Source organism: Notolepis coatsorum (genome assembly GCF_963971535.1).
Source record: "Notolepis coatsorum genome assembly, chromosome: 18".
In the NCBI taxonomy this organism is placed as follows: Eukaryota; Metazoa; Chordata; class Actinopteri; order Aulopiformes; family Paralepididae; genus Notolepis; species Notolepis coatsorum.
In genome coordinates this window covers 70,205,144-70,232,184 of record NC_140182.1, presented here as the reverse complement: position 1 = coordinate 70,232,184, position 27,041 = coordinate 70,205,144, and the positions used below count along the sequence as shown (strand labels likewise).

The 27,041-nt window shown below is 42.1% G+C and overlaps 1 protein-coding gene across 1 annotated transcript in view; it reads left to right on the top strand.

Moving 5' to 3' along the window:
• The window catches only part of ano2a (anoctamin 2a), a gene marked incomplete at both ends in the record, with an annotated part of 102,621 nt that overhangs the window by 73,168 nt on the left and 2,412 nt on the right, over positions 1-27,041 (top strand). Inside the window, 4 exons of the mRNA XM_084335228.1 lie at positions 1,991-2,143; positions 2,530-2,582; positions 5,094-5,272; positions 8,083-8,188. Coding sequence (XP_084191354.1) covers positions 1,991-2,143; positions 2,530-2,582; positions 5,094-5,272; positions 8,083-8,188 — 491 coding nt within the window. The remainder of the gene's footprint in view (positions 1-1,990; positions 2,144-2,529; positions 2,583-5,093; positions 5,273-8,082; positions 8,189-27,041) is intronic.

The window sequence follows — 27,041 nt, the reverse complement described above, 5'->3', positions numbered from 1 at the left end:
TTCCCGCCGTGGATATATCTCTCTCTCTCTCGGGAGCCAAACGGGCTGGCTAGCTGTTGTAGCTAATGTTATATTGAGCCAAATCGGGCCGGCTAGCTAACGTAGCTAACGTTATATTGAGCCAAAACGGGCCGGCTAGCTGTTGTAGTAGCTAACGGTGTGTGGCCTGGTGTCAGTACCTGGCTACTCTATTTGCAGTTAGCCTATTTAGCTGATGTCGGCCATTGGCTCCTTGCTACTTTGTTTTCTCTGGTATAGACCCTCTTCTCTTTGGATTTAAGTGTTGATCTTTGTCCTTTTGGATCTATGTTCATGTTGCCTTTGTGAAGTTATCTTTTCCTTCTGTTTTGTTCTTCCATTAAAAGTTGAATATCCTTTAGGGGCTCATCTTTGCTTATCTCTCTCATACATGCTCTCTCTCTAACACACACACACAGACATGCTCTCTCTCTCTAACACACAAACACACATGCTCTCTCTCTCTCTTTCTAACACACACAGACATGCTCTATATCTCTCTCTAACACACAAAATGACATGCTCTCTCTATATATATTTCTCTCTCTTTCTAACACACATATACATGCTCTCTCTCTAACACACACACACAAACAGACATGCTCTCTCTCTATCTCTCTCTTTCTAACACACACAGACATGCTCTATCTATCTCTCTCTCTCTTCAATTCAAATGGGCTTTATTTCACATTCTTGTATTTCTCCCAGTAGGTATGGGAGTTTTGAGTTATTGTTGATGTTTTCAAAGTCTCTTTGGGTGTTTGCAATTTGTGGGAAGTATGTCTTGGTATAGTGGTAGGTTGTTAAGAAGTGGAGCTCGGTTTCCACCTCATCTTGTGTGCAGTGGGTCTGTCTTCGCTTGGGAGCCAGGTCTGCCTATGGCGGCCTTTCTCGATTGCTAGGTTGTGCTCGCTGAGTCTGTACCTAGTCAAGGATCTTCTTAGTATTGGGTCAGTCACAGTGCTCAGGTATTCTGCCACTGTGTACTCTCTGTTTAGGGCCAAATAGCATTTCAATTTGCTCTGGTTTTGGGTTGTTTCTTTCCAATGTGTCTCTCTCTCTCTCTCTCTCTCTCTGGCCTTGCTCTGGTGGAGGGTCAGGGGCATTGCCGGGTCTGTGCAGCGATAACACTGTATATTGACTGTAGAACGGGAGCTCTCTCTCGCTCTCTCTCTTGGGGGGGGGGGGGGGGGGGGGGCGTTTAAATCTCGCACAGGGCCTCGCATTTCTCCCAGGCGGCCCTGCTTGCACATATGTGCTTGTGTGTGTGTTTGCATGCGTGTGTGGGTGTATTTTTGTGTGCTTGCACATATGTACTTGTGTGTGTATGCGTGTGTGTGTGGGTATGCATGTGTGCGTGTCTGTCTTTATGCATGCTTGCACATATGTGCTTATGTGTGTTTACGTGTGTGTTTACATGTGTGTATCTTTATGTGTGCTTACTGTACACATATGTGTTTGTGTGTGTGTGTGTGTCTTTTTGTGTGCTTGTGTGTGTGTTTGCATGCGTGTGTGTCTTTTTGTGTGCTTGCACATATGTGATTGTGTGTGTGTCTGTGTGTGCATGCATGTGTGAGTGTCTTTTTGTGTGCTTGCACATATGTGCTTGTGTGTGTGTACGTGTCTGTGTGCTTGCACATATGTGCTTGTGTGTATGTGTGTTTGTTTGCATGTGTCTTTATTTGTGCTTGTGTGTGTATCCGTGTGTGTGTTTGCATGTGTGTGTGTGTGTGTGTGTGTTTGCATGTGTGTGTGTGTGTGTTTGCATATGTGTTTGTGTGTGTGTGTTTGCATGTGTGTGTGTGTTTGCATATGTGTTTGCATGTGTGTGTGTGTGTGTGTTTGCATGCATGCATGTCTGTGTGTGTGCGCGCGCGTGTGTGTGTGTGTGTGTGTGTGTGTGTGTGTGTGTGTGTGTGTGTGTGTGTGTGCGCGTGTGCGCGTGCGCGTGCATGCGTGTGTGTGTGTCCAGTTATCCAGTATGGCTTCGTCTCTCTGTTTGTGGCCTCCTTCCCTCTGGCTCCGGCCTTTGCGCTGCTCAACAACGTCATCGAGATTCGCCTCGACGCCGCAAAGTTTGTCTCCGAGATCCGCAGGCCGGACGCTGTGAGGTGCAAAGACATCGGTACGTAGACCAGTGGCCTCGCACCACACACACTCTGTCAGTCTCTGTGTCAATGTCTGTCTGAAGACTGTTACTCACCTCTTCTTACCTGTACTCCCTGTCCTTGTACTACTACTGCCTGCTGTCCCGTCTCCCTGTATGCATTCTGTCTCTCTCTCTCTCTCTCTCTCTCTCTCTCTCTCTCTCTCTCTCTCTCTCTCTCTCTCTCTCTCTCTCTCTCTCTCTCTCTCTCTCTCTCTCTCTCTCTCTCTCTCTCTCTGTCATACTCATTCACATACACACAAAATCATGCACACACATAAACATGTACACACAAAAAAAAACACACACACACACATGCATGCACACTGCCTTCCCCTCCTTGTCTCTTCTCATGCTACCTCCAGGAATTTGGTACAACATTCTCTGTGGAATCAGCAAGTTCTCTGTGATTACAAATGTAAGTGTGTGTGTCCGTGTGTCCAGTTGGTCTATAGCCTTTGACCTTTGACAAAGGCTCATTGAGACAACTTGCACTACATGCTCCCTGAGATGTTAAGTTCTACTCCCCAAAAAGTTCTGGGGAAGTCACTGTTGCTCACGGTTGCCAATAGTAACAGACCCAACATCGTACAGTACTTGTATAGATAAATTAAGTCATATAAAATACATTGATGTATGAGGCATGGGCATTCTGAGTCATTCAGTAGTCAAGTACTCTAATAAATCAAAATCAAATACTCAACTACTTGTTTAAAAAGAAAGTACTGTAAGTACTGTAAAAAAATGGAATCCCATCATGTGGACGGCAGAGCCGGGGCATGTCACCATCCTGCAGCCCAAAGTTATCTGACGTCTTCAACAGAAAGGGTACCTGACAGTACAACCACATGGATTCAATCGCAGCTACAAAATGCATTTATCCAGCCTCCATGCAAAGCAATATTTGTTCCTGTTCAGTTCCAGACAAAACTAAAGCCATCTGCAAATTTCGATGAGTATTTCACTCGTCAAGTAGATGGTAATAAAACAGATTAGTACTCGATTAGTCGCACCCGTCACACTATACATTTTATAAAGGTGCTGTATTCAATTCATAGTCAGCCACTCTACATCCACTATTGAGGGGTTTGTGTTGGCTAGATGTGTTAGTTGTAGGGATGCCCCGATCGATCGGCCACCGATCGTTATCGGCCGATAATCAGTATAAATATGCGATCGGTGATCGGTGATAATGCTTTATTTTCGCCGATCGTCAAAACCGATCTCACTCGCTGTCGCTGAGTTCTGTCTCAGACACCGGGTGGTGCGGCGTCTGCTCATCCCTCCAGCCCCTCCCGCACGCATGTAAACACGGGTCTAGTAGTCTAGTGGGACGGGACACGGGAGGACGGCGTCTACCTGAGCTAACGTTAGCTTAGCTACCGTTACAAAATGACCCAGTCAACTATTCACTTTTAGTTTAATACATGATGAGGCATTGTCTAACCGAACGGTATCTAGCCGGCCAGCTACCGATAGCTCCTGACATCAACAAACGCTCCATCAAGTCTAGTAGAGACGTGTATGATACCTGTTAGCTGTTAGCTGTTAGCTCACGTTAGCGCAAGTTAGTTCACTGTTCAAAACGAAATGTCCCATTGAACTAAATAATTCACTGAGGCGTTGTATTAACGTTATATATCCGGCTAGCAGTAGCTACAGATAGCTCCTGATATCAATGTCTTATAACACTGATTCGATGCGTATTCGAGCTGAGGGCATGTTGAATGTGATATGACCACAGTAACGTTATACCATTAGGGTCCAGCTGCAGCGCAGGAGAATCCTGGCCGTATCTCGAGGCTACTCGAGTATAGGTCCAGCTGCAGCTCCGGAGAATCCTGGCCGTAGCTGGAGGCTACTAGAGTACACACAGACAGTGGAGCTTGTTGCGTGGTGGCGATGTCTCGCAGATAATACAAGTACAAGTCTAATTATATAATATATATATTTTATAAAAAAAAAAGAAAAAAAATTATATAAAATAAATTTTAATTTGTTTTAATCAAAAACGATCGGATCGGTATCGGCCGATATGGCTCACGACGATCGGTGATCGGTATCGGTGGCAAAAAATGTGATCGGGGCATCCCTATTAGTTGTATTGGCTGAGCAGATTATTTGATTCTCCTTTGTGGACTTTGTGTTGACCCACTAGCTGTTGTCTAGAAAATATAGCTGCATCAGAGCTGAGATGTAGAGAGTGCTCACTAGGGTTGGGTACCGTTCACATTAGAACCCGTACCAGTGCCAGTTTTTTTCGGTACTTAACTCTCTCTGTAATAACATATTTTCTTTAATTTATTTCTGTTGTAAAGAATAAGTGCAAACTTCTCAATTTCAACATTGTTATTTATTAGGAACATTTAGTTATTTATTGTTGTAACACACCACACAAAAATAAACCGCATAATCATGTGTTATGTTTTGAAATGTTTAAATATCAACATTATCCGGCCTTCCTCAGTAAATATTATCAAACTCCTCTGACCTCGTCTGGTCTTTCACAAGACCCAAGAGACGGGACAGTAATATATATATTTGTGTAAAAGGCTCCTTCTTGTCTAGTAATATTACAATAAACATTAATCTTATAAACATGTAAAGGTACCGAAATATGGTACCAATTGATCTAGTGTGAATCGGTACTCCGTAGTATCGATGTCATTCGATCGGTACCCTTAAAAGTACCAAGTTCAGTACTCAACCCTAATGCTCACTAGTTGATTATAGTGCTGTAGCATATTAGATTTGCACTAATGAGAAAGTGAGAGTAATTTGTACAGATGAAGCTGTTCGCAGTGCCGTTTTAACAGCAAGCTGGTGGTGTGGCTATCAATACAGAGCTGGTGCTGGTGGTGTCCTACCGGCAGCAGGTACAGGATCTAATGAATTATTGTCAACTCTGTCCCTTTGTTCTACTCCTCAGGCGTTTGTCATCTCCTTCACGTCGGAGTTCATCCCACTCATGGTTTACCAGTATATGTACAGCCGGGACGGCTCTATGAGCGGCTACACGGAGCACTCCCTCGCCTACTTCAATGTCACCCAGTTCCCAGCGGGATCTGGGCCCGAGTCCACGCTCAGCTCCGGGGTCACCGTCTGCAGGTCAGAACATCTGGCCGCGATCTGTCCTTGACCGCCTGTAACCCTTACTGCACAAGAACTTAAAGACAAATTAAGAGTAACGCCCTCTGAGCCCTTGCTTAGACCCTAACCCTAACACTTGGAAAGACACACAATTACAGTATTTAAACGGGTTATTAAAGGAGCACTTCACCGGTTTTCAACCTTAATCCTATGATAGTCGGACACGTAACTCGACACCGACATGTTCCGTGTCTCGAGAATTCCTAGAGAAATTCCCCCGGGTGATGTCACAGAGAGGAGAGCAGACCTCTAGCCTCTTAGCATGCAACGGCCCACATGTGGGCCCTCTTTTTTTTTTATCCACATTTTCTCCCATTTTCTATATTTTCTCCCATCCCAATTTCGTATCGTCCAATTCAACCCTCCCCTGTCTCGAACGCTGTTTCATGCCTCCCACAAGCCGGCTGTAATGTGGACGTGTAAGCCATACATTGCACAAGTCCCCTCCGGTACTCGTGGTAGCAGCCGTCGCATCTTTTCACCTGCACAGCGCGATCTTTCAGCGTCAGGGGTCTGCGCTTTTGGAGGGACGCCGCCCCCGTCGCTTCCTGATTCTACTGCGCAGGCGCACCAACCGACCTGTAGGAGTCGCTGTCCACAGCGCCCAATCCCCACCCATCAGTTTCCCACCCCCTAATACTGCCAAATGTATTAGTACGAACGACCAGCCAAACTGAAAGCAATGTGGAGAGCTGGGCTCGAACCCAGCGTCTCCAGCATTGGAGGTGAGCGCCTTGCCCACTGCACCACCTAGCCGCCCTACATGTGGGCCCTCTTGAGGACGATTTGCCCACCGGCCCTTTGTCGACCTCTAGCGGCTCGGGTGTGCATATTTTTTAATACAATATATATATATATATATCTAATTAAAGCCCTATTTGTTGACTGTCGATAGCCGTTCAGCAGTTCTCGAATTACATGCCTATATGTGAGGCGTGCGCCGAAGTAGACAGCAGACTTTACATTTTTTCAAATACCACTCCCAACTCTCGAGCCTCTACCTCCATCAATCATTTGGCGAAATTATTGGACAGGGTTGTAACCAATGAGTAGGGCTTTCCAATGGTACCCCACCTGGGAATGAGCGAATCAGGGATCTAGGTGAAAAGTCACAAGCCAAAACAGGAAGAGAATTATCCGTTGAATGCATTGAAGTCTATGAGAAAATCGTTTTCTGAGCTCTCTCACTTTTTTACTAAAACCGCTTAAAACATTTTATGAAATTTGGACATGTACTACACAAAACTTCAGGCTATGGACCCAGTGTTTTTTCAGCCATACCAATTTCTTTGGAAATACTACTTCTGGACTACTAACTACTACAGAAAAATGTGAGTAACACGTTTTTCTACAACTCAAGTTCAGACCTATGTTACTCTATTTCATTAGCACTAAAAGTGAATTTTCTTTATTGACTTCAGAATGTCATCTTTCAAAAGAGACCAGGCTCATGCATGTGCTATAAGTATAAAGTATAGTATTTTGGTTTGCAAAAAAAGTATGCAGTCCTCAAAAACTAAAACTGAAATGGCCACTTTTGGGGGCGATTGTTAACACAGTCTGTGCCAAAAAACGGCTTTTTACGTGTTTGGCCGCCAGCCGCTGAGTGCTATAAACGTAAAGTAATTTTTGGATCGTTTGATCTTTTTACTTTGATCCCCGCTCTACACAGTTGCCCAGAGCGATCTGCTTCATTTCGGCACGTCCCGACACATTGGAACTGCATACTGATCGACTGGTGGCAGTAGCATCCCATGTCTGAACTGCATGGGGCTCTGGGCTGATAGTCAGCTTCACTTTCAGTTTCTCCTCGCGAGTGGCCCCTCCTTCTCCTGGGACAGAAATTCACAGTCCTCGCCTCGGAATTCCGTTGCATAAGCGTATTTGACCATTGAAACGTGTATAGACATATACACTGGTAATCGCGATGGCGATGCGATCACTTGGAATTATTCTTTTGGAATACCTTCTGGCTAAGGTAAGGTACATTCTATGTCTATTTTACCAAATCTGAAACGTGTTTCTCTAACGATCACAGTAACTTTCACTGGACGAAAAACATGCTCGGCAAACATGATCATAGTTTTGAGTTAAAACGACCCCCCCCCCCCCCCTTGATGATTTTGTGATGATACATATAAATACAAGTCGTATACCTGTGATTTGGGAGTATTCAGGGTTTCAGGGGATCAGCCAGAACGGTTTGGGCTTATTGCACATAATGCGTTTTATCTCGCGATCTATGCAAAAATACTGTATTATCTTGGAAATGCGCGATGTTTAGCGTGTAATAAACTACAAACTACAGCGTGTGGAAACAAACTATTATTCCCATGCTGGACTACAAGTAATGTTTTTCTAAATGGGCCACACCGTGTCTCTACAGCTATAATACAGAACACACACACAGCTTCGCAAACATAGTGCAACGACCACGGAAACTACTAGAAAGGCTGGCATTCTAAAGGTAAATGAACTAAACAGCGTGGCACTCAAAGTGTTAAGAAGCTAGTGAACTGCAGACACTATTTCCTCTATCTAATCTAACTGTTTTTAACTGCAGTAGAGGCCCAACTCCAGGAAGAAAGTTGAAGAAACGGTTGAGGAAATAGTGTCTGCAGTTCGCTAGAGGTCTGCTCTCCTCTCTGTGACGTCACCCGAAGGAATTTCTCGGGATGCCGATGTGGCTGAGCTCTCGAGACTCTTCAGAGGAATGTGACCTTGGTAACATCTTAGTTTGTCTTTTCTCTGTCTCTGTGTGTTTCTAGGTATAAGGACTACAGGGACCCGCCATGGGCACCCGACGCCTACACCTTCTCTAAACAGTACTGGTCTGTCCTGGCTGCCAGACTGGCTTTTGTCATCTTCTTTCAGGTATGAGCACTATGTATATATATTATTACTCATGGACATTGACAGTCCAATCAATGTTTGTGAACTTGTACAACTGTCTACCATATTTAGTCTATAGCACAGGTTCTCATAATTCATTATTAAGGGCCCGATTCAGACTTGAGATAAGTGTGTGCAGAGTTAATACCAGAATGGCACTACTTCCCATTCAGACCTGGATTTCTCCTTGGAATTAAGTCACACAAAACCAGCTGCGCTTTGGATGGGTTTTCCCCAAATGGAGGTGTGTCTGAAGACACTTGTATTCAGACTTTCACCAAGTTCATTGTGTGATGCAGGCTCCTGGGAAAAGGTGGAATAAGTCCAGTGACCATTTTCCACATTCTCTGGTGTGTGGATTTCATTATAGAATTGAAATCTAGGCTTATTATTTAGGCCCAGTGGCCTTTGTCTATCTTGATATAGATAGTGTTCTGAAGTACAGTGTTCTAATATTGTTTAACCTCTTAAGCCTGAGTGATCCGGTACCGGTCACTCCATAAATCAATCTCTACAGAATGTATGAATTAATGTTGTGTTTTTTTTTTCAAATGTAGCCAAGAGTAACGACCCTGACCCTGTCAAAACAGCAGTCAAAGTGTATTATTTCAGCACTACGTTTGTTTACTAATGATTTTAAGTGTTATTAGTGAAATATGAGTTTATAGAAATCTCAGCACATTGGGTCGGAAAAAAGGCGCTTATTGACGCGAGGAGTTGGTGCAACCTAACTTGAGTGTAGAGACCCAGGGCTTTCAATGGGCTTTCAAATAAAACAAAAACTACACTTCCCAGCTCACACCAGCCCCTGTCAATCGAAATCAAGCTTTTTTCTTTCTCTTTTTTTTCAGGATCATATCTCACGGGTGGAACAAACCTGAACGTTATTGCCATAAAATAGAACGCAGTTCGTTTTTCTACCTTTCTGTGAACGTCTAGCAAAAAACGGTGTTGCAATCTGATGACAAATGGTGGGAAAATGTACATTATAAAAAAGTAACTGTACTTACAGTAGATTTCATTCACGGTTTTTGCTGCCCTGTCAGGGGCGCCTGATGGTACTAAATCCAGATTGAACTCTGCCATTGGAAAGGGGAGATTTGGCCCGATCCATAGATGTGTGACTTGGCCATAATAAGGTTATTTATAGGCTTGATTCTATATTATATAATCATATTTCGAATTGCATGGGTCCGGAAGGCAGAATTCAGTACTGTATCTACAAAACCTCCTGTTAATCATCTGCCCTTATTCATTTGCTTAGATATTTTGTACATGTGATCTCAAGAAGGTGCTGAATGAGCTCAGTGGACATTTTTCATGTCTGGTAAATGTTAGCATGGTGTTTATCACCGTCAAAGATGAAAAAATTAAATAAAATAAATTGTATATTCTCCTTTGGTTCATTACAATTTACTCAAGCCTCGTAACAGACACAATATTTCTGACAAGAACATGCAAATGGACCTTGTAGATAGAAGTGGAGCAATCTTCCATTTCCTTAGGTATGTATTTTTAGGCGAATCTTCAGAAAATATGGCTAGGGCTTAAGACAGGGGTCGGCAACCTGCGGCTCCGAGGCCGCATGCGGCTCTTTAGCCAATCAGCTGCGGCTCCCTGGCCCAAAAAAATTATAATTAAATTTTTTATTTTATTTATTATTTATTTTGGAGATCGATGTCATACTGTGACACTGAAATGAAAAAATATTTCATCAACTAAGATATTTAGTCAACAAAAATATTTCATCAACTAAAATATACAGTACGTCACGCGCCTCTCCCTGCCGTCTGCAAGTGGCTAATCTTGAGTTTCCGACCCCCCAGTAAGCTAACCATGGATAAATCCAAAAAAAGGAAAATCTGAGGAAAATAGAGGGTTTAATTCAGCGTGGACAGATTAATTTGCTTTCACGACTAATGATGCAGGCTTACCTGTATGCCTGATATGTGGTGCGAACAACGAAAAATTTACTTTTTATTTTATAGATTTTCCACAAATAAGGGAAGGACTCTAATAGAGCTGCATAGTTCAACCCTCCCTAACCCTTAACCCTTTTTTTCAAAGTGGAATACCTTTTATTTTATAAATGTTCCACAAATAAGGGAAGGTATACCTGCATAGTTCAGGGTTTTATTTCAAAGTCGGTCTACAGACACCAGTGTTTTGTCTCCTCTTCTGTGTTTTATTTAAAAATAGGTCTACACAGCCAGTATTTTTTCTCCTCTCCATAAGAGTTTGAGGTTAAAACAGCAATAAAAAGTAAAATGTTTTCTTTTTGTTGCTTTATAATCCCATTAATGCAACAAACTGTGTGCTATAAGTATAAAGTATAATAAATCGCAAATTACTTTGGGTATGCAATTGTCAGGCGTTTTATGCTAAATGTGGGGTATGCTTGGGGATATATAAAACATTATACACTGTGTTATCTTAATTTTAAGGGTAAATAGGTTGTGCGGCTCCCTGAGCATTTTATTTTGTGGGACGGGGGAAAAGTGGCTCTTTTGATAGTAAAGGTTGCTGACCCCTGGCTTAAGAGGTTAAGATTTATACCTCAGCCTGCACAAGCGTCAAATGGACCATAGCCCATTGATTATCAAATATGTTTTACAAAGGTTTTAAACATTCCAAACACACACACACACTGATGAAAGATTATTAGTATCTTGACACATCTGCTCTATTATGACATCTGTCAACTGAAAGAAATCCCTAAGTGTGTTTTAAAGGGGGATAAGGGAGACATATCCATTGAAAATGCTATTGGCCAAAACTTCCCCAAGAAACAAACCTGGCAACCAGTGGGCGAGTCCTGGAAGACCAGCTCTTTAAATGTTTCTGTTGCACTGCCCACCTTCAGAGATAAGCACAATGAATGGAAGTGGACATGACCGGTTAGCCTAGGCATTGTCCAACTAACACCTCTCCCGAAGGCTAACCTGTCATGTCCGCTTCCATTCATTGTGCTAAGCTAGGCTAACATGCAGCCAGATAGCTTTCTACTGAACGCACAGAGAGGAAACTAGTATCTATCTGCATGTCTCTCTCTGGAGAAGACGATAAGCCAATTTCCCAAAATGTTGGCGTGTTCCTTTAAGTCTGAGTCGTGTGTATGTGTTAAATCTGACTCTGGCCCCTAAGGCTACTTTCAGACGGCAGGTGAAAGTGGTCCTAATCTTTTTGCCCATATGTGACTCAGATAAGATAAAATTATCCTTTATTAATCCCCTTGGGGAAATGCAGGTGTCAAAGCAGCATGGGGGGGGGGGTTGTTCATCACGGCGGTGTGAACAGCATAAATCACATGGAATTAGATCTTTTCAATTCTTTCATATGTGTTCCTAAATCAGATACAGGTTTGATTTGTTTTAATTAGCTGGCATCCACTGCATTCAACTTGTAAATTAAACCATACACTGTGACTTCAGTGCAGGTGGCTACTTGGGCTCAAGCCCCGAATGTGTTCTGAAAAGCCCCGAATCTATTTATAATTTTTTTTTTCTTTTTTTTTTTATACAATTCATCATTGTTACATGAAAATATGGTTGCACCAGATTTAGCAGAGGCTAATTTCCATCTGTGGTCTATCCAGCTGCTAACTGTATTTGAGTGAGTTAAGATTTGTTTATTAAGGACAATGCAAATTAATGAACATCATTTACATGTGTATGCATAACATCACAGCATGATAAGGACGTAAATATGCCGGGAATAGCACAGGGCTAATTTCCACCCGTAATCCTAACATAAAACAAACACAAAACGGACCATACAACGTTCATTCATAAAAACTATAAAAAAATTCAAAAGTTAAGTCTTGGTGTTATGGTAGACTCAGACCTAAGCTTTAAATCACAATCAACAAGTTGACAAAAACTTAATTATTCCACCTTAGAAACATAGCTAAAGTACGGCCATTTATAAATCAAAAGGACGCTGAAAACCAGATCCATGCCTTTATCTCAAGCCGACTCGACTACTGTAATGCACTCCTTACCGGCCTCCCGAAAAAATACGATGATAACTATTTTATTGCAATGCACTATTGCATTATTTTATTCTATTTTACTAACTATTTTATTGCACTGCACTATTTTACTTTGTATCAGTGAATCATAGACGCCTGGCCATAAGAGCATTCGGAGCATCTCTGCTCTCCCACTATTGAACTTGGGGGAGCAAAGGTATGATCTTGCTCCACCACTTTTTGATTATATGAAAAATATGATATATCCCCCCCCAATATATAAATCTAACCATAACTACGTTATGGTTAACTGAGTTTTATAGTGAAAAGAGCAGCTTTATTGGTCAAGATTGAAGGCTCTATATTGCAGGAAATTGCACGTACAGGTTCATTAAATTAAAAAAAAATCGGCCGTGGAGGGGGTCGTGCCAGACCCCCTCCAAAAATGCCTGCCCAAAAATAAAATAATAATAATAATAATAATAAAAAAAAAAAAAAAAAAAAAAAAGGGCACCTATCTGGGCTAAGCCGCGGATCTCCTACAATCCTAAATCCGCCCCTGCTTCAGTGTCCTCCATGTTTGCGTCCATCTTCATTATGGTTAATTTGAACATGCGGGTCAGTTCAGGAGGGTGACCAGTTCACACTGGAATCTGATATTGGTCACATTTAAAAAAGTAAACAGCGAAACAAAAAAATCGGATCTAAGCAATAAATCAGAAATTGAGCACTAAGGCTTGCAGTGTGAACATGGCCTAAGTCATTGTGCCAATATATTCCCTTGTGGTGAGCCCTGTAGGCAGCGTGTCCAGTGAAGCGTGTCACGGAATTCAGTGGATGTTTTTGTCAGTGAAAATGATGCACTTGTGTGTGTTCCCTCCTAGAAGCTCCGAGAGCTGAGCCTGTCTTAGGCTACAGTACGTAAAAACTGTAATTACCAGATAACGGAACCCTGGTTTCGTATGCCAGAAACCAAACTACAGTCGCCAGTAACAACACAGGAGCTTTGCCAGATCTTCTTTGAGATTAGAAGTAGATAAACGTTAGCCTTGTGCTAATCATGATTAGCATTGCTAATGTCTGTGAACTTTTGCTACTCAATATTTAGGCAACGCATGGCGTCTTGTACAAAGGCTTTTTACAAACCATACGACGCAGGGGATCTTCAGCGTGGCAAGTCATGACGGCTAACAGAAATATTGTATAGATATCAATATCAACTGATGTTCGCTATGCTAATTGCAATTAGCACTTTGCTGGCGTTTTTCCTATGTTTGGATGACAAACGGATACGACAGCTACATCATTACATTGATTGCCTAAACCACTGTTCCACTATTGATCTTGTTTCATTATTGTTGGGGTATATCATCTGTCCTCCACCCACTTGGAGGTGCCTGCTGGTATTTTTGAGCATTTAACCACTTTCTTGTCATCAGAAGTGACTATTTTGGGTGATCCTAATTTAAACCGGTTGTCCACAGACTGACATTCTGATCCTTCCAAGTCAACCTTTATTGATATCATATTAACAATCCTCATAGGTATTGTTCCAGTGGTGTATTTCCATTAGATATACATGGTCATTGCCCAGTGGTATGCATTAAAGACACTCGGTTGCCCAAATCGAAATGCTTCATTGCAAAAAGACATTTTAGATATTTCAATGAGCAAGGTTTCCTATACAACCTTTACCTTATCGGTTTTACACTTATTTGATCCCTCACTCTGAGACACTGCTTTCTATTGTATATTGTGTCCCTAATAGATAAACATTCTCCAATGAAGAGATTAGGAATTAAGAATAGGCTTAATCCCTGGTTTACAGGATACTTACTTATCTCCATTATGCCGGCTGGCGCATAGGGCAGTAACAAAGTTTCTCCACTTGCATCTGTCTTTGGCTATCTTCCGTATGGTCCACCCGCTCTGGTGGTGTTGCTGGAGCTCCTTCTCTATAGTCCTACGCCATATCGTTTTGGCCTCCCTTTCTTTCTTTTGCCTTCTGGTACAGTGTAATGTGACTCTTGGGATCGCGTTGATGTCCATTCTGAGGACATGGCCAATCCAGGTCCACCTTCATTTATTAATTATACAGTGCATGTCATCTTGTTGAGTAGTGTTGAGGAGGTTATTGTTGGAGATGATCTTGGATGATCTTGGATGTCGCTTTTTGTGGTTTTCCTGCATTCTGCACCGTATAGTAGTGTGGAGATTACGCAGATTTGGTAGATCCGGAGTTTTGGTGCTGTATTGGCTTGACTTCCAGATTTGTTTAAGTCTTATGAAGGTTGTGTATGCTTTGTTAATCCGGTTTTGGATATCCTTACTTTCTCCCCCATCATCATCTGTTCCTCTATTGTTATATGTATTGGTGTTGAGGGGCATGACTTTGGTTTTATTGTTGTTTACAATCAGTCCAACTTGATGGCCATAGTGTTGGAGTCTGTCTGTCTTTTCCTGGAGATGTGTGTGTGTATGTGACAGAAGAGCTAGGTAATCCGCAAAGTCAAGGTCTTCAATGGTGGAATAGAGGGTCCAACGAATCCCTCTTGCCTTGTCTTCTGTGGTTCTCCTCATAACCCAGTCTATTGCAAGGTTGAAAAGTAATGCTGACATCACACATCCTTGGCGTACTCCGGATCCTACTTCAAAACTGGTGGTGCTTGTTCCCACAGTGCAAGAAAAGATGGTGTAGAACAGTTTGATGACATTAACTATGTGGGAGGGGATTCCATAGCTTCTCGTGATCTTCCAGAGACTATCATGGTGGATGCTGTCAAAAGCCTTCTGGAAGTTGATGAAATGTATGTAAAGCTGTCGTTGCCATTTACTGCACTTCTCAATGATGTTCCTGAGAGTGAAGATCTGGTCGACGAATCCCTTTCCTTCCTAAAACCGGCTTGTTCATCGTGGAGTACTTTGTCAACTGCTGATGTAATACGGTGTATAATGATTTTACAGAATAGAATGAGTTTTGGCCGATCCATAGACGAATGACTGATCAAATCAAATCAAATCAAAATCAGACTTGGCCATAATAAGATAATTTATATATTCGATTGCAAATTACATGTGTCCGGATGGCAAAATGCAGTACTGTATCTACAAAAAACCCTGTAAATCATCTGCCCTAGTTAATTTGCCTAGATTCTTAGTACACTTGACCTCAAGAAGGTGCAATGTTAGCATGGTGTTATTCACTATCAAAGATGGAAAGAAACCTAATAATAATAATAATTTATCCTTTGGTTCATTACAATTTACTCAAGCATAGTAACAGACACTAAAATATGCCTAGGGCTTAAGAGGTTTATCCCAACTATATTATGAATTTGTTTAATGCCGATCACCAGTGGCTACAGTGCCAATGCAAAGACAAAGGAGGACTAAGGACAACCCCTATTTCATCCCCTTCTAATTATTTAAAGGTATTGATATACCAATCCACTTATAATTGCCACTGAAATCAGATGCCACACTTAACTGAAATATACAATGCCAAAATTGTACATTTTACAATGCCAACATTAATTAATTTCTACATTGTTGAGATTACTATTTATATATCACCTATCAATGAGAGTGACAATATCATTCAGGATGGAGCGTGAATATAAATTTGAGTGGAAATGGGGTCCATAAACAATCATACTGTAGCAAACCAGCTGCTTCACATTGAATCACACACACAACCACAACAAATGATTGCACAAGACCGCTGCTCATCACAACAGCCAAGAGCTGTCACCCTACTCAACTGGCCCTCCTAGACCCCCCAAACTCCCCAGCCCTGTTCACCCTTCTCCTTCTATGGACTCTCCTTCAACAGCAAACAGATCTTTATTACCTGTAACTTTGCTATTACCAATTGGTACGTGATACAAAGTGGTATTTGCACCACCTTGAGCAAAATGTCTGCACAACAATTTGTCACTTCAGGCTTTGCACACTATACTATATACCGGTAATACACTACTGGACACTCACTACACTATCCACTGTGGCTGAAACAACACTGTATACCCAGTGTTGGGAAAGTTCACTTTCTACATGAACTAGTTCAGTTCACAGTTCACAATTTTTAAAATGAACTAGTTCAGTTCATAGTTCATAATTCAACATTTTGAACTAAAGTTCATGGTTTCAAAAATGAACTAATTTAGTTCTTTTTAGTTCTTTTTTGAAAAAAAATTTATATAGATTTTTCACGTACAGTTACTTACATTACAAAAACACACATTGGGACAGGGGGGGGGGTCCTCCAGTTCATCTCTATGCCATCATCCACACCATAAGCAAGCAAAAACAAAACAAAAAGAAAAACAAGCAAAAAGGAAAGCAAACCAAGACAGGCACTGTACAGTATTGCACTTGCCTCGAGCCCATTCACATGTAGACAGGGAGCGAAATTAACTTTTTGACTCACCGGCCAGTGGCGGGTAGATGGGAAGAATCTACCCGCCAAGCATATTTCTTACCTGCCAATTTTTTTTTGATTAAAAAAAAAATATATATATATATATTTTATATAAAAGATTTTTTTTTAAATAAAATATATATTATATAATCATACTTGTAGTTGTATTATCTGCGAGACATCGCCACCACGCAATAAGTCAAAATGCTCGCTATCTACAAACAGCTCCACTGTCTGTGTGTATACTTGAGTAGCCTCCAGCTCCAGCAAAGATTCTCTGGCCCTGCAGCTAGACCCTATATTCAGCTAGACCCTACATTCAGCATGCAAGGATTCTCCGGCGATGCAGCTGGACCCTATTGGTATAACGTTACGGTTCTTTTGTCAAATCACATTCAACATGCCCTCAGCTAGAATACGCATTCAATCAATGTTATAAGACATTGATATCAGGAGCTATCTGTAGCTACTGCTAGCCCGGTAGATAACGTTAAGACAATTTAGTTTACTGGGACAGATAGATCTAATGTGAGCTAGCTAACGTGAGCTAGCTAACGAGGGAACGGAGGTATTATGCACTCGAGTCGACTATTGCTGGAGCATTTGTTGATATCAGCAGCTATCAGTAGCTAGCCAGCTAGATACCGTTAGACAATGCCTCGTCATGTATTAAACTAAAAGTGAATAGTTGACTGGGTCATTGTTTAAACAGTAACGGTAGCTCATGGAGGTCCGATATAGACTAGAGCAGACTGCCCGCATATCGCAATGGTGGCGTTTCAGGAAGTAAACAAGCCAAATGAGAGCTTCCGATTGGTCATTTGCTTTCTTTCTCATGAAACCAGTCACGTCACTCTACTGTGATTGGACCGTTGACTTGAGTGCAATGTGGGACTTGTAGTTTTTTAACGATCTCGCGGCGGAGAAAAAAAAGACGAGAGAGGCTATAATCTGTACTTGCACAATCAAAATAAGAGTATCGTTATGAACTACACGTCTACACGCCACACGGCGGGCAGCCCTCTAAGTGTCAAGCGCCAAAGGTAAAAACTGAGCGCCCCTGGCGGGCGGCGGGCTTTAGTTTCGGTCCCTGCACTGGGCCTTTAGAAGGATCCGAGAAATTTCAGCAGGAAAATAGTCTAATAGTGGGGCCCACACCTCCTGAAAGGAAGCGTCGTTGCCTCTATGCATTGCACAGTGTCTTTCATGGGGTAGCACACCGAAGATCTCTCTATATCACATTTGTAAAAATGGAGGCTTATCCTTAATCCAGTTTATCAGAATGCATTTCCGGGCTGAAAGTAGAAGTTTATCAAATAGTTTGAATTGTAAAGGGTGCCACCCCTCCTACCCAACCCCCCCCCCCCCCCCCCCCCCACAGTTTCTACGTCAAATGTATATACTCTCTTTTCTGGACTCTTTTTGTATCACAAACAGTACTGTATTTGCAAATCTGGTATGTCATAAATGTATAGATGTAGCAGTACGGTCTATCTGTATGTCATGTTATGATGAATTGAAAATGGGGGACCCTGATGTAAACAAGACGAAAGTCTTTCTCTGGTCTGCATCCCCTTAACAATTGTATGTTTGTTTGATTGATTGATTGATTGAAAAGTGTATTAACAGATTGCAGAATGGGTACAGTACAGTACAGCTCATATACAATTGTTAATGGGATGCAGACCAGAGAAAGACTTTCGTCTTGTTTACATCAGGGTCCCCCATTTTCAATTCATCATATATGACTGAGCTGTACTGTACTGTAGGCTACCCATTCTGCAATCTGTTAATAAAGTGTTCAATCAATCAATCAATCAATCACTTGGCCCCAGAACCTGGATAAACACTTAGATTCCCAAAAGTAGTGATAGACTGTAGGTACCCAGGTCTGTTTGACATTTCGAACATAAAGGAGATATTGAACGGCCCATTTTGTTAGTTCTTTTTTCAATACGTTGCTGCGAGCTATTATTTGTAAAAATTATTGAACCACAGACAGCAATCGGAATACTGGCATTTCCATAACGCTTTGCTGCCGCCCATTCAGTCCACACTAGTAGCTGCAGCTTTCATCTCTACAGTATATTTTCAAAAACATGAGGAAAAACTTTGCTTGAATTGTCTTTATTATGAAAACTAAAACAGGACGTTTGCATATTCTCAATGTTGCTGTCGACGACTCGACGTCGATGTGCGGACTTGCTTCTTCAAACCGGGTGGACAAAGTTTACAGACAAACGTTAGATTGTTTCCGTCTGAGTCAGTACTGACTTTAACGTTAAACTCTTTTAAATGCTCAAACGCCGACGTCTAGAGGTAGAGTCTGACCGAGCGAGTGCTGCTGCAGCTCTCGGCTTCGTCCATGATACTGCTCGCAGATTCCACTGTTCCACTGCTTGTTGTGAGGAGTCTGATGACGTAGCCAGTGGGTGACAGGCGCGTTGCCAGATCGGGTGGTTTTTCCGCATACATTTGAAGCCTGTTTACAGTGTGTTTTAACTGGGTTTTCGGCTGAAATGCATATGAAATCTGGCACATCTTTGAACACCGTTATAATAGAGTGCTGAGAATGAACGCACGTTTGAACGCCGTTATACAGCGCTGAGAATGAACGCGTTCTCAATTGCGTTCATTTAGTGGATATACAGTACGTTCAGTTCACGTTCGCCCAAAATACGAACGCGTTCATGAACGATCGTTCATTGAACGCGTTCGGGTACATCACTGTGTATACCATGCTGCTAAAACATTAATGTTGTAGGGTACATAGTAGTGAATGTATATAATTTAATGTATATCTAGAGAGTGGTATGTATAGTGTTGTCTATCATTTGTCTTCCAATGTCCCATGGAATCTTGTTTCTCTCGTACCACGTGTTGGATTTTGCGATATCAGCCAGTAATCACCTCGTCACCTGTGGCTCCGTGAAGTTTCTGTGTTGTGTTTATCTCTTTCTCATCGTACTAGCTGATACACGATATCTTTCCCCGTTGATACATTCGTCTCAAAATAATTAACGACACACTGGAAACAGGATACCTCTCCTGGATGTTGACGTTTATTTCCATCTGTACAAGATGGAAACCGTTCTGAAAAGTCTTTGACTGCTATTGAATTCCTTATTCTAATGATCTCTCTCTCTCTATCAGCCCGGTGGTTGTCGCGGCCTATCCAAAAGCCTTCCCTGTTAGCCGAAGCTAGCTCGTGACAACCGGAGGGTGGGGCTATGCGTCAGCTTCCCTTCCCCCACCCTCTAGCCCCTGCAGTCTCTCTGTCTACGTGTCTATGCTTCGTTTCTTAGTCTGAGTCTAACCAGAAGAACTCACAGCTATAACGTCTTTCCCCTAGCAACCGGTGGCCATCCCCGTAGCCACGCCCCTTCTCTCGTTACTAAGTGACACGACACCATGGCAACGGTGCTTTTGTCACCTCTGACACACTTTAACGCTGCTATGATTCAAAAGGCTCTCTCTCTGCGATGACCTTGGCGCACAGCCCATGTCCTTATCTGCTCTCCGCTCTGTCTGTCTGTGGCTCCCCAGTCTAACTTGAAAACACACACGAATGAAAGCTGCTGTTCCTCTATAGATCCGTCAGAGTAGATGCTGTCATCTACAGATATTTACATTATGTACACATTGAAAAACAAGTGGATCAGTTGTCAGTTGTACTGTGCGAATAAAGTGTCCCGATTCTGTTCTGACATCCAAAACTCTTGTGCAGGTGCACTGCACGGAAATAGTCCCGTCGAGACAACAACACAATAAATGGAAGTGGTGCTGTGCAAGAGCAGTGTGGAGTTTCTTCCAAGTTACAAGTTACAGTGGGTGACAATATTGTCACAAGGAAAGCTGAAATTTCCTACCTGGGTTCCATCCTAGAGGCAAATCTTTCCTGTGACAAAATGTCAACCAATGTAATAAAAAAAGTCAACCAACAAACAAGATTCTTGTACCGGATCTCCTCTCTGGTAAATAAGAATACCTTGGCAGTTCAAATTAATTCCTTTCTTGTAGAAAACAACATCTTAGAAGAATTTCAGTCGGGATTAAGAAAATATCATAGCACTGAAACTGCTCTCACCAAAATAATCAGTGACCTCAGGCTAAACTCTGACGAGAATAAGATCTCCATCCTTATCCTGCTAGATCTCAGTGCAGCATTTGATACAATCGATCACGATATTTGAATCGATCGTCTTGAAAACCTTGTCGGTTTCTCAGAACATGTGCTAAGCTGGTTTAAAACATACATCAGAGGGAGGAAATTCTATATTAAACTAGGAGGCCACATGTCTGAGATATATGACAACAACTATGGAGTTGCACAAGGGAGTTGCTTAGGTCCTTTACTCTTCTCCCTTTACATGTTACCGCTGGGTGATATCATCAGAGAACATAATGTAGGTTTCCATAGCTAGATGATACACATCTGCTGAACCAAATGATACAGCGATTAACTCCATTGCAGACTGCTTACTGGCAATAAATAAATGGATGAGTAAAAACTTCCTGAAACTAAACGAGAACAAAACTGAAATTCTAATTATCGGCCCCAAAACAAAAAAAGAAACGTTAATAAAGAACCTGGGAGGACTAACCCCTTGGATCAAATCTGAGGTCACTAGTCTCGGGGTTATCATAGATTCAGACCTGAACTTCAATTCTCATATTAACAAAGTGACGAAAACATCGTTCTTCCATCTCAGAAATATAGCAAAATTACGACCATTTATTAATCAAAACGATGCTGAGAAGCTAATTCATGCATTCATATAGCCGGTTAGACTACTGTAATGCACGTTTCATAGGTCTCCCTAAGAAAACCACAGAGAGGCTTCAGCTAATCCAAAACTCTGCAGCCAGACTGCTAACTAGAACCAAAAGGAGAGAGCACATTAGTCCAGTCTTAGCTGCTTTACACTGGCTTCCTGTAACATTTAGAATTGACTTTAAAGTGGAAATGAAGCAGTGAGCAATGTGATCCTAGTTTGTTTGTTGTGTACCTTGTGTAAGACAGGGTTCTATAATCAAATGTGAAATCTATCTTATTTGTCTGAAAAATCAAATATAATATCCCTGTTTTCAACATGGGCGCCGCCATTTTGTTGCTGACGTCATGGCTGACGTCATGGAGCTTGTTTGGTGTATACACTGCTGGTTAGTTGCCTTTATACAACGGCATGCAAATTTCTCGATTCTGATTGGCCATTCACACGTCTTTATTGGCAACAATCCACGGTCCTGGGCTCAGGACCCGCCCACAACCAAATCACATAACCCTCCCCGGCTCACTCCGGGAGAAAACAGGATCGCGGACAACAAATGGTTATGTTGAAAGCACCATAACGACTAAATATGAAGCGATTCTGTCAAGGGGAATGTGTTAGTATTTTAAACAATGTTGGATGATGTAATTGATGGGTCTTGACTCAATCTAGAACAAAAGAAAAATCGCGGATTGATTGATAGATTAATTGATTGATTTAAATTTCTTCCTTCCTACTTTCTACTGACTGCAGCGTTCTCTCTCACTCCGACGCTGGCGTACCCACAAACACACACACACACATACACACACACACATACACACACACACGCACACACATACTGTGACACACACACACACACACACACACACGCACACACACACACACACACACACTCCTGTCTGCAACAGCGGGGGAGTCAGACTGAGAGAGAAGCAGCGCTGTTTTAAGTGAGCATGGTCTATTGAATTGATTGATTGGTTGATTGCTAATTTTATTACTGTACCCCTGGTTTCCAACTGGTTAAGTTTAGGCTAAAAGAAATAAATAAAAAAATAGGGCGAAGAAAACGTTTTTTTCCTATAGGGCAAAGAAAACGTTTTAATACATTTTCAATCAATCATTCCAATAATACACAGTTGGATGTGTTAGTTGGTTGGATGCACTTCAAGCTGCTTCCACATGAGGCAACTTCTCTCAATCATTCCAATAATACACAGTTGGATGTGTTAGTTTGGTTGGATGCACTTCAAGCTGCTTCCACATGGAGTTGTGGGAACTACTTTTTCTGGCGGATGGTTTTTTCAATAAATCTTCGATTAATGTGTGTTTATTGTATAGAAATAAGGTTGGATGAATCTGGCAGTTGTATAAAAGCTTTACACCACGTGCAGTCGTGGTTTGTGACCAATAAACCATGCCTAGGGGGGTCTAACGACCCTCGGCTGCGCCTCGGGCCTAACAACCACCCCTAGGCATGGTTTATTGGTCACAAACCACTCCTGCGTGTGATGTAATGCTTAAATAGTGAATGGGTCAGTCGGTAAATAAAATGTTGCCTACAAAACAACGGGACCGCGGTAGTTCTGTTTGTATTGCTCTGGCTGTTCAAACTAATTTTACCATGTGAGAGAGAGGAAAGTTGGTTAATTTCCACAAACTACCAGTGAAAAAAACAGTGTTGTTGGCATGTTGGCTCAGGCTGGCTGCACTCAGGCGGCGTGATCAGCCTGTTGGACAGGGAATGAAGATCCCCAGAGAACACTTCATTGCCTCGGATTATGTTGTTGGGGGTGAAAGGTTTGTCCAGAAGACCACTAATCAGCTGAAGCCTGATGCGGTTCCCTCGGTCTTCGACAGACAGACCGGCGTTAGCTCTCGGGAGCGATCGCTAGCTAGTTGGCACCAGCCGGGGACCGGCGTTAGCTCTCGGGAGCGATCTCTAGCTAGTTAGCACCAGCCGGGGACCGGCGTTAGCAACCGGGAGCGTCGCGGAGCATTCAGCCTGCTGGCTACCTAGATCCACTTCAACCAGCCGAGCGTCGGGAGCTCCAGCAGCTTGTCGATGTGCTAATAGCCTGGAGCCAGCTACCGTTAGCTTGCAGAGGCTCCAGCACACCGACAAGCTGTGTAGCCAGCTACCGTTAGCTTGCAGAGGCTATTAGCACACCGACAAGCTGTGTAGCCAGCAGGCTGAATGCTCCGCGACGCTCCCGGTTGCTAACGCCGGTCCCCGGCTGGTGCTAACTAGCTAGCGATCGCTCCCGGTTGCTAACGCCGGTCCCCGGCTGGTGCTAACTAGCTAGCGATCGCTCCCGAGAGCTAACGCCGGTCCCCGGCTGGTGCCAACTAGCTAGCGATCGCTCCCGAGAGCTAACGCCGGTCTGTCTGTCGAAGACCGAGGGAACCGCATCAGGCTTCAGCTGATTAGTGGTCTTCTGGACAAACCTTCCACCCCCAACAACATAATCCGAGGCAATGAAGTGTTCTCTGGGGATCTTCATTCCCTGTCCAACAGGCTGATCACGCCGCCTGAGTGCAGCCAGCCTGAGCCAACATGCCAACAACACTGTTTTTTTCACTGGTAGTTTGTGGAAATTAACCAACTTTCCTCTCTCTCACATGGTAAAATTAGTTTGAACAGCCAGGAGCAATACAAACAGAACCACCGCGGTCCCGTTGTTTTGTAGGCAACATTTTATTTACCGACTGACCCATTCACTATAGGCAACTAACCAGCAGTGTATACACCAAACAAGCTCCATGACGTCAGCAACAAAATGGCCGCGCCCATAATGCTAAATGCTTCAGAAATGCACACAACAAATCGTTTTTTCTTAGAAACTGCTTATTTTTATAACGTGATTTCTTCTGTGGCTTATCTAAATACTAATGTGATGCTATGAATATGTATTTATCGCACTGCTTCATTTCCACTTTAAGGTCCTTCTCCTTACATACAAAGCTCTAAATGGACAGGGACCTAGCTACATCGCCAACACTCTAATAAATTACAGGCCAGCAAGAACACTGCGATCATCAGCTACTGGACTACTAGAGACTCCCAGAAACAGTAAAAAAAAATAGGATCGGTAATGCAGCCTTTATCAACTATGCCCCAAAACTGTGGAACAAACTACCCCAAAACATCAGGGAAGCCAACTCGCTAGACATCTTAAAAAGATCTCTTTGCTCAGGCATTTCAATGAAACATCAGGGATATCCTGACAAATTTCTTAATTTGAATTATCCTGAAATTGTACTTTACCTGCACTATTCTTACCCTACCTACTTTCATAAACTTCCAATCAAATTCATATGTCGGTTCTATGCTAATTATATCTCACTACCTCCTATGCACTGTAATTTTAAGAGCATTACTCTGTTGTAATTCAAAACTGAACTTTGTAAAGAAACTCAAAGTTAAGAGCGATGCACTGCTCTGTTGTTCTATAAGGTAATTTAGAACTGTACTTTGTAAATAAACTCAAAGTGTTAAGAGCGATGGACTGCTCTGTTGTATGTTAGAGCGATGGACTGCTCTGTTGTATGTAAGAGCGACGGACTGCTCTGTTGTATGTTAGAGCGATGCTCTGTTGTATGTTAGAACTTTGTAAAGAAACTCAAAGTACTAAGAGTGATAAACTGCTCTGTTGTTATATATATTTTTATTGAACAATCTTATCACACTTTTTTACTGTCCGTTCTATTTTATAATTTTTAGCCTATTTTAAACTGAATCAAACCGCACTTTTTTACTCTATCTAATCTATTCTATTTTATTATTTGTATTACTGAGGAACTGTGATTTGCCTTACCTTGCTACCTCTCTATCTCGTTGTATTTAATTTTTTATGCTCACTTATGCCTGTAATTTTTACTGTTGTGAAGCACTTTGAACTGCAACCTCTGTATGAAAAGTGCTATACAAATAAAGTTATTATTATTATTATTATTATTATTATTATTATTATTATTATTATTATTATTATTATTATTATTATTATTATTATTATTATTATTATTATTATTATTATTAAGACTCTAACAGGAGCACTCATTCAAGGTTTCTACTATGCCTGCACCTCATGGTACCAAAGCACATCAAAGGCCCTAAAAACAAGGCTCCAAACTTCACAAAACAAACTGGTCAGACTACTGCTTGGCCTTACTCCTAAAACACACCTTACCCCTGCACATTATGACAATCTAGGGTGGCTTAGAGTAGATGAGTACAGCAACTTGCAATGGGCCTGGGCCCTGTTTCTCGTACCTGGTTCAACTAAGTCGATCAAGATGTCATTATCCAGATTCAGTTAACCCGATGTTTGAAGCCGGGATTTTCCTGTTCCTCGAAGGTGGATTCAGTCTCGTTAACTCGATTCAGACTTGAGACCCAGGCTAAGTGCGCGCGGCCGCTTCAGGTGAAAAGCCAGCACGTATCGATGGCAGAGATCCTGTTTCTCTAACGGCATTGATTGATTAATTGATTTAAAACTTTATTGACAGATTGCAATACGGCTCAATCGCCTCGCCGACAAGTTAAATGCGTTATCTATAGGCTAATTTTAAGTCCCTCATTACCTCAATCAATCAGATTATATTTCTTTAAACTTGCCTGCTGGATTGAATAATCAAATGAGATCTTGCTAGCGAAAATAATTAGTTAAACTGTTATACAGAATTACGATACGGCTCTCTTACCCATTGATTGATGTATAGTCGATCTTTAACTTATCTCCATTGTGGTCTAACGGGTTGTTCTTTTGACTTTCACGCAGACGACCGGGGTTCGAAACCCTAGTCGTTTCCTTCTTTTTGCAATATAGGAATAATTCAATTTGGTGCACGTTGAGAGCTATATAAAGAATGACATCCTCAATGCATGTAGATTTATAATATTTTAACTTAAAACCAGGCTACTTTGGCGTATAATCATTAATATTATATTCAAAAAAATTATATTGGAAACACAGGGTTTCGAACACCGGTCGCTGGGTTGGCAGGCTTGAGCACTACCGCTGCGCCACTGTGCCAGATGGGATAAATTCATTGTTTATACATTAATGAACGAGAGACCCGTGTTTAGAATATTCTTTATTTTGAATGAAGTTTTATTTCTTTATCCTCATTCATTAATGTGACGTCAACGGCTCATTCAATTTCTCAAATCCGTCAAACAGCGCATCTCATCAGACATCTTAATCCCAGTTACAATTAAAATAACCACGTCATAATGTGTACATCGCACCGAGCGAGCGCCACGGTATATATAACGTGCATTATTTAGGACAAAGTGAATTTAGTATCAGCATTTTGGGTCTATTTTACATTTCAAAAGCCCCCTCTGGAAGAATGGAGCACAAAAACGTAATTCAGAATGGTATAACGCAGATCCTAGGCTGTGGGAATAATTTCAGGAAACGAGCTGTCACTTTCTTTGCGGGGGCGTGGCTTTGCTTGATCCGGCTAACTTGAACTTAAACTCTGCTTTCGACCAGGCTCAAACTTTTGGATCTGTTGTCATGGTGATTTGGAAAATCCAGGTACAGGGAATCGGAAAGTCCGGCTTAAGTCAGACTTACCCGAAAGTTATCCGGCTAACTCAGTTATCCAGGTACGGGGAACGGGGCCCAGGTCTACAAGATCCACTACACCACAAAGATACCCATG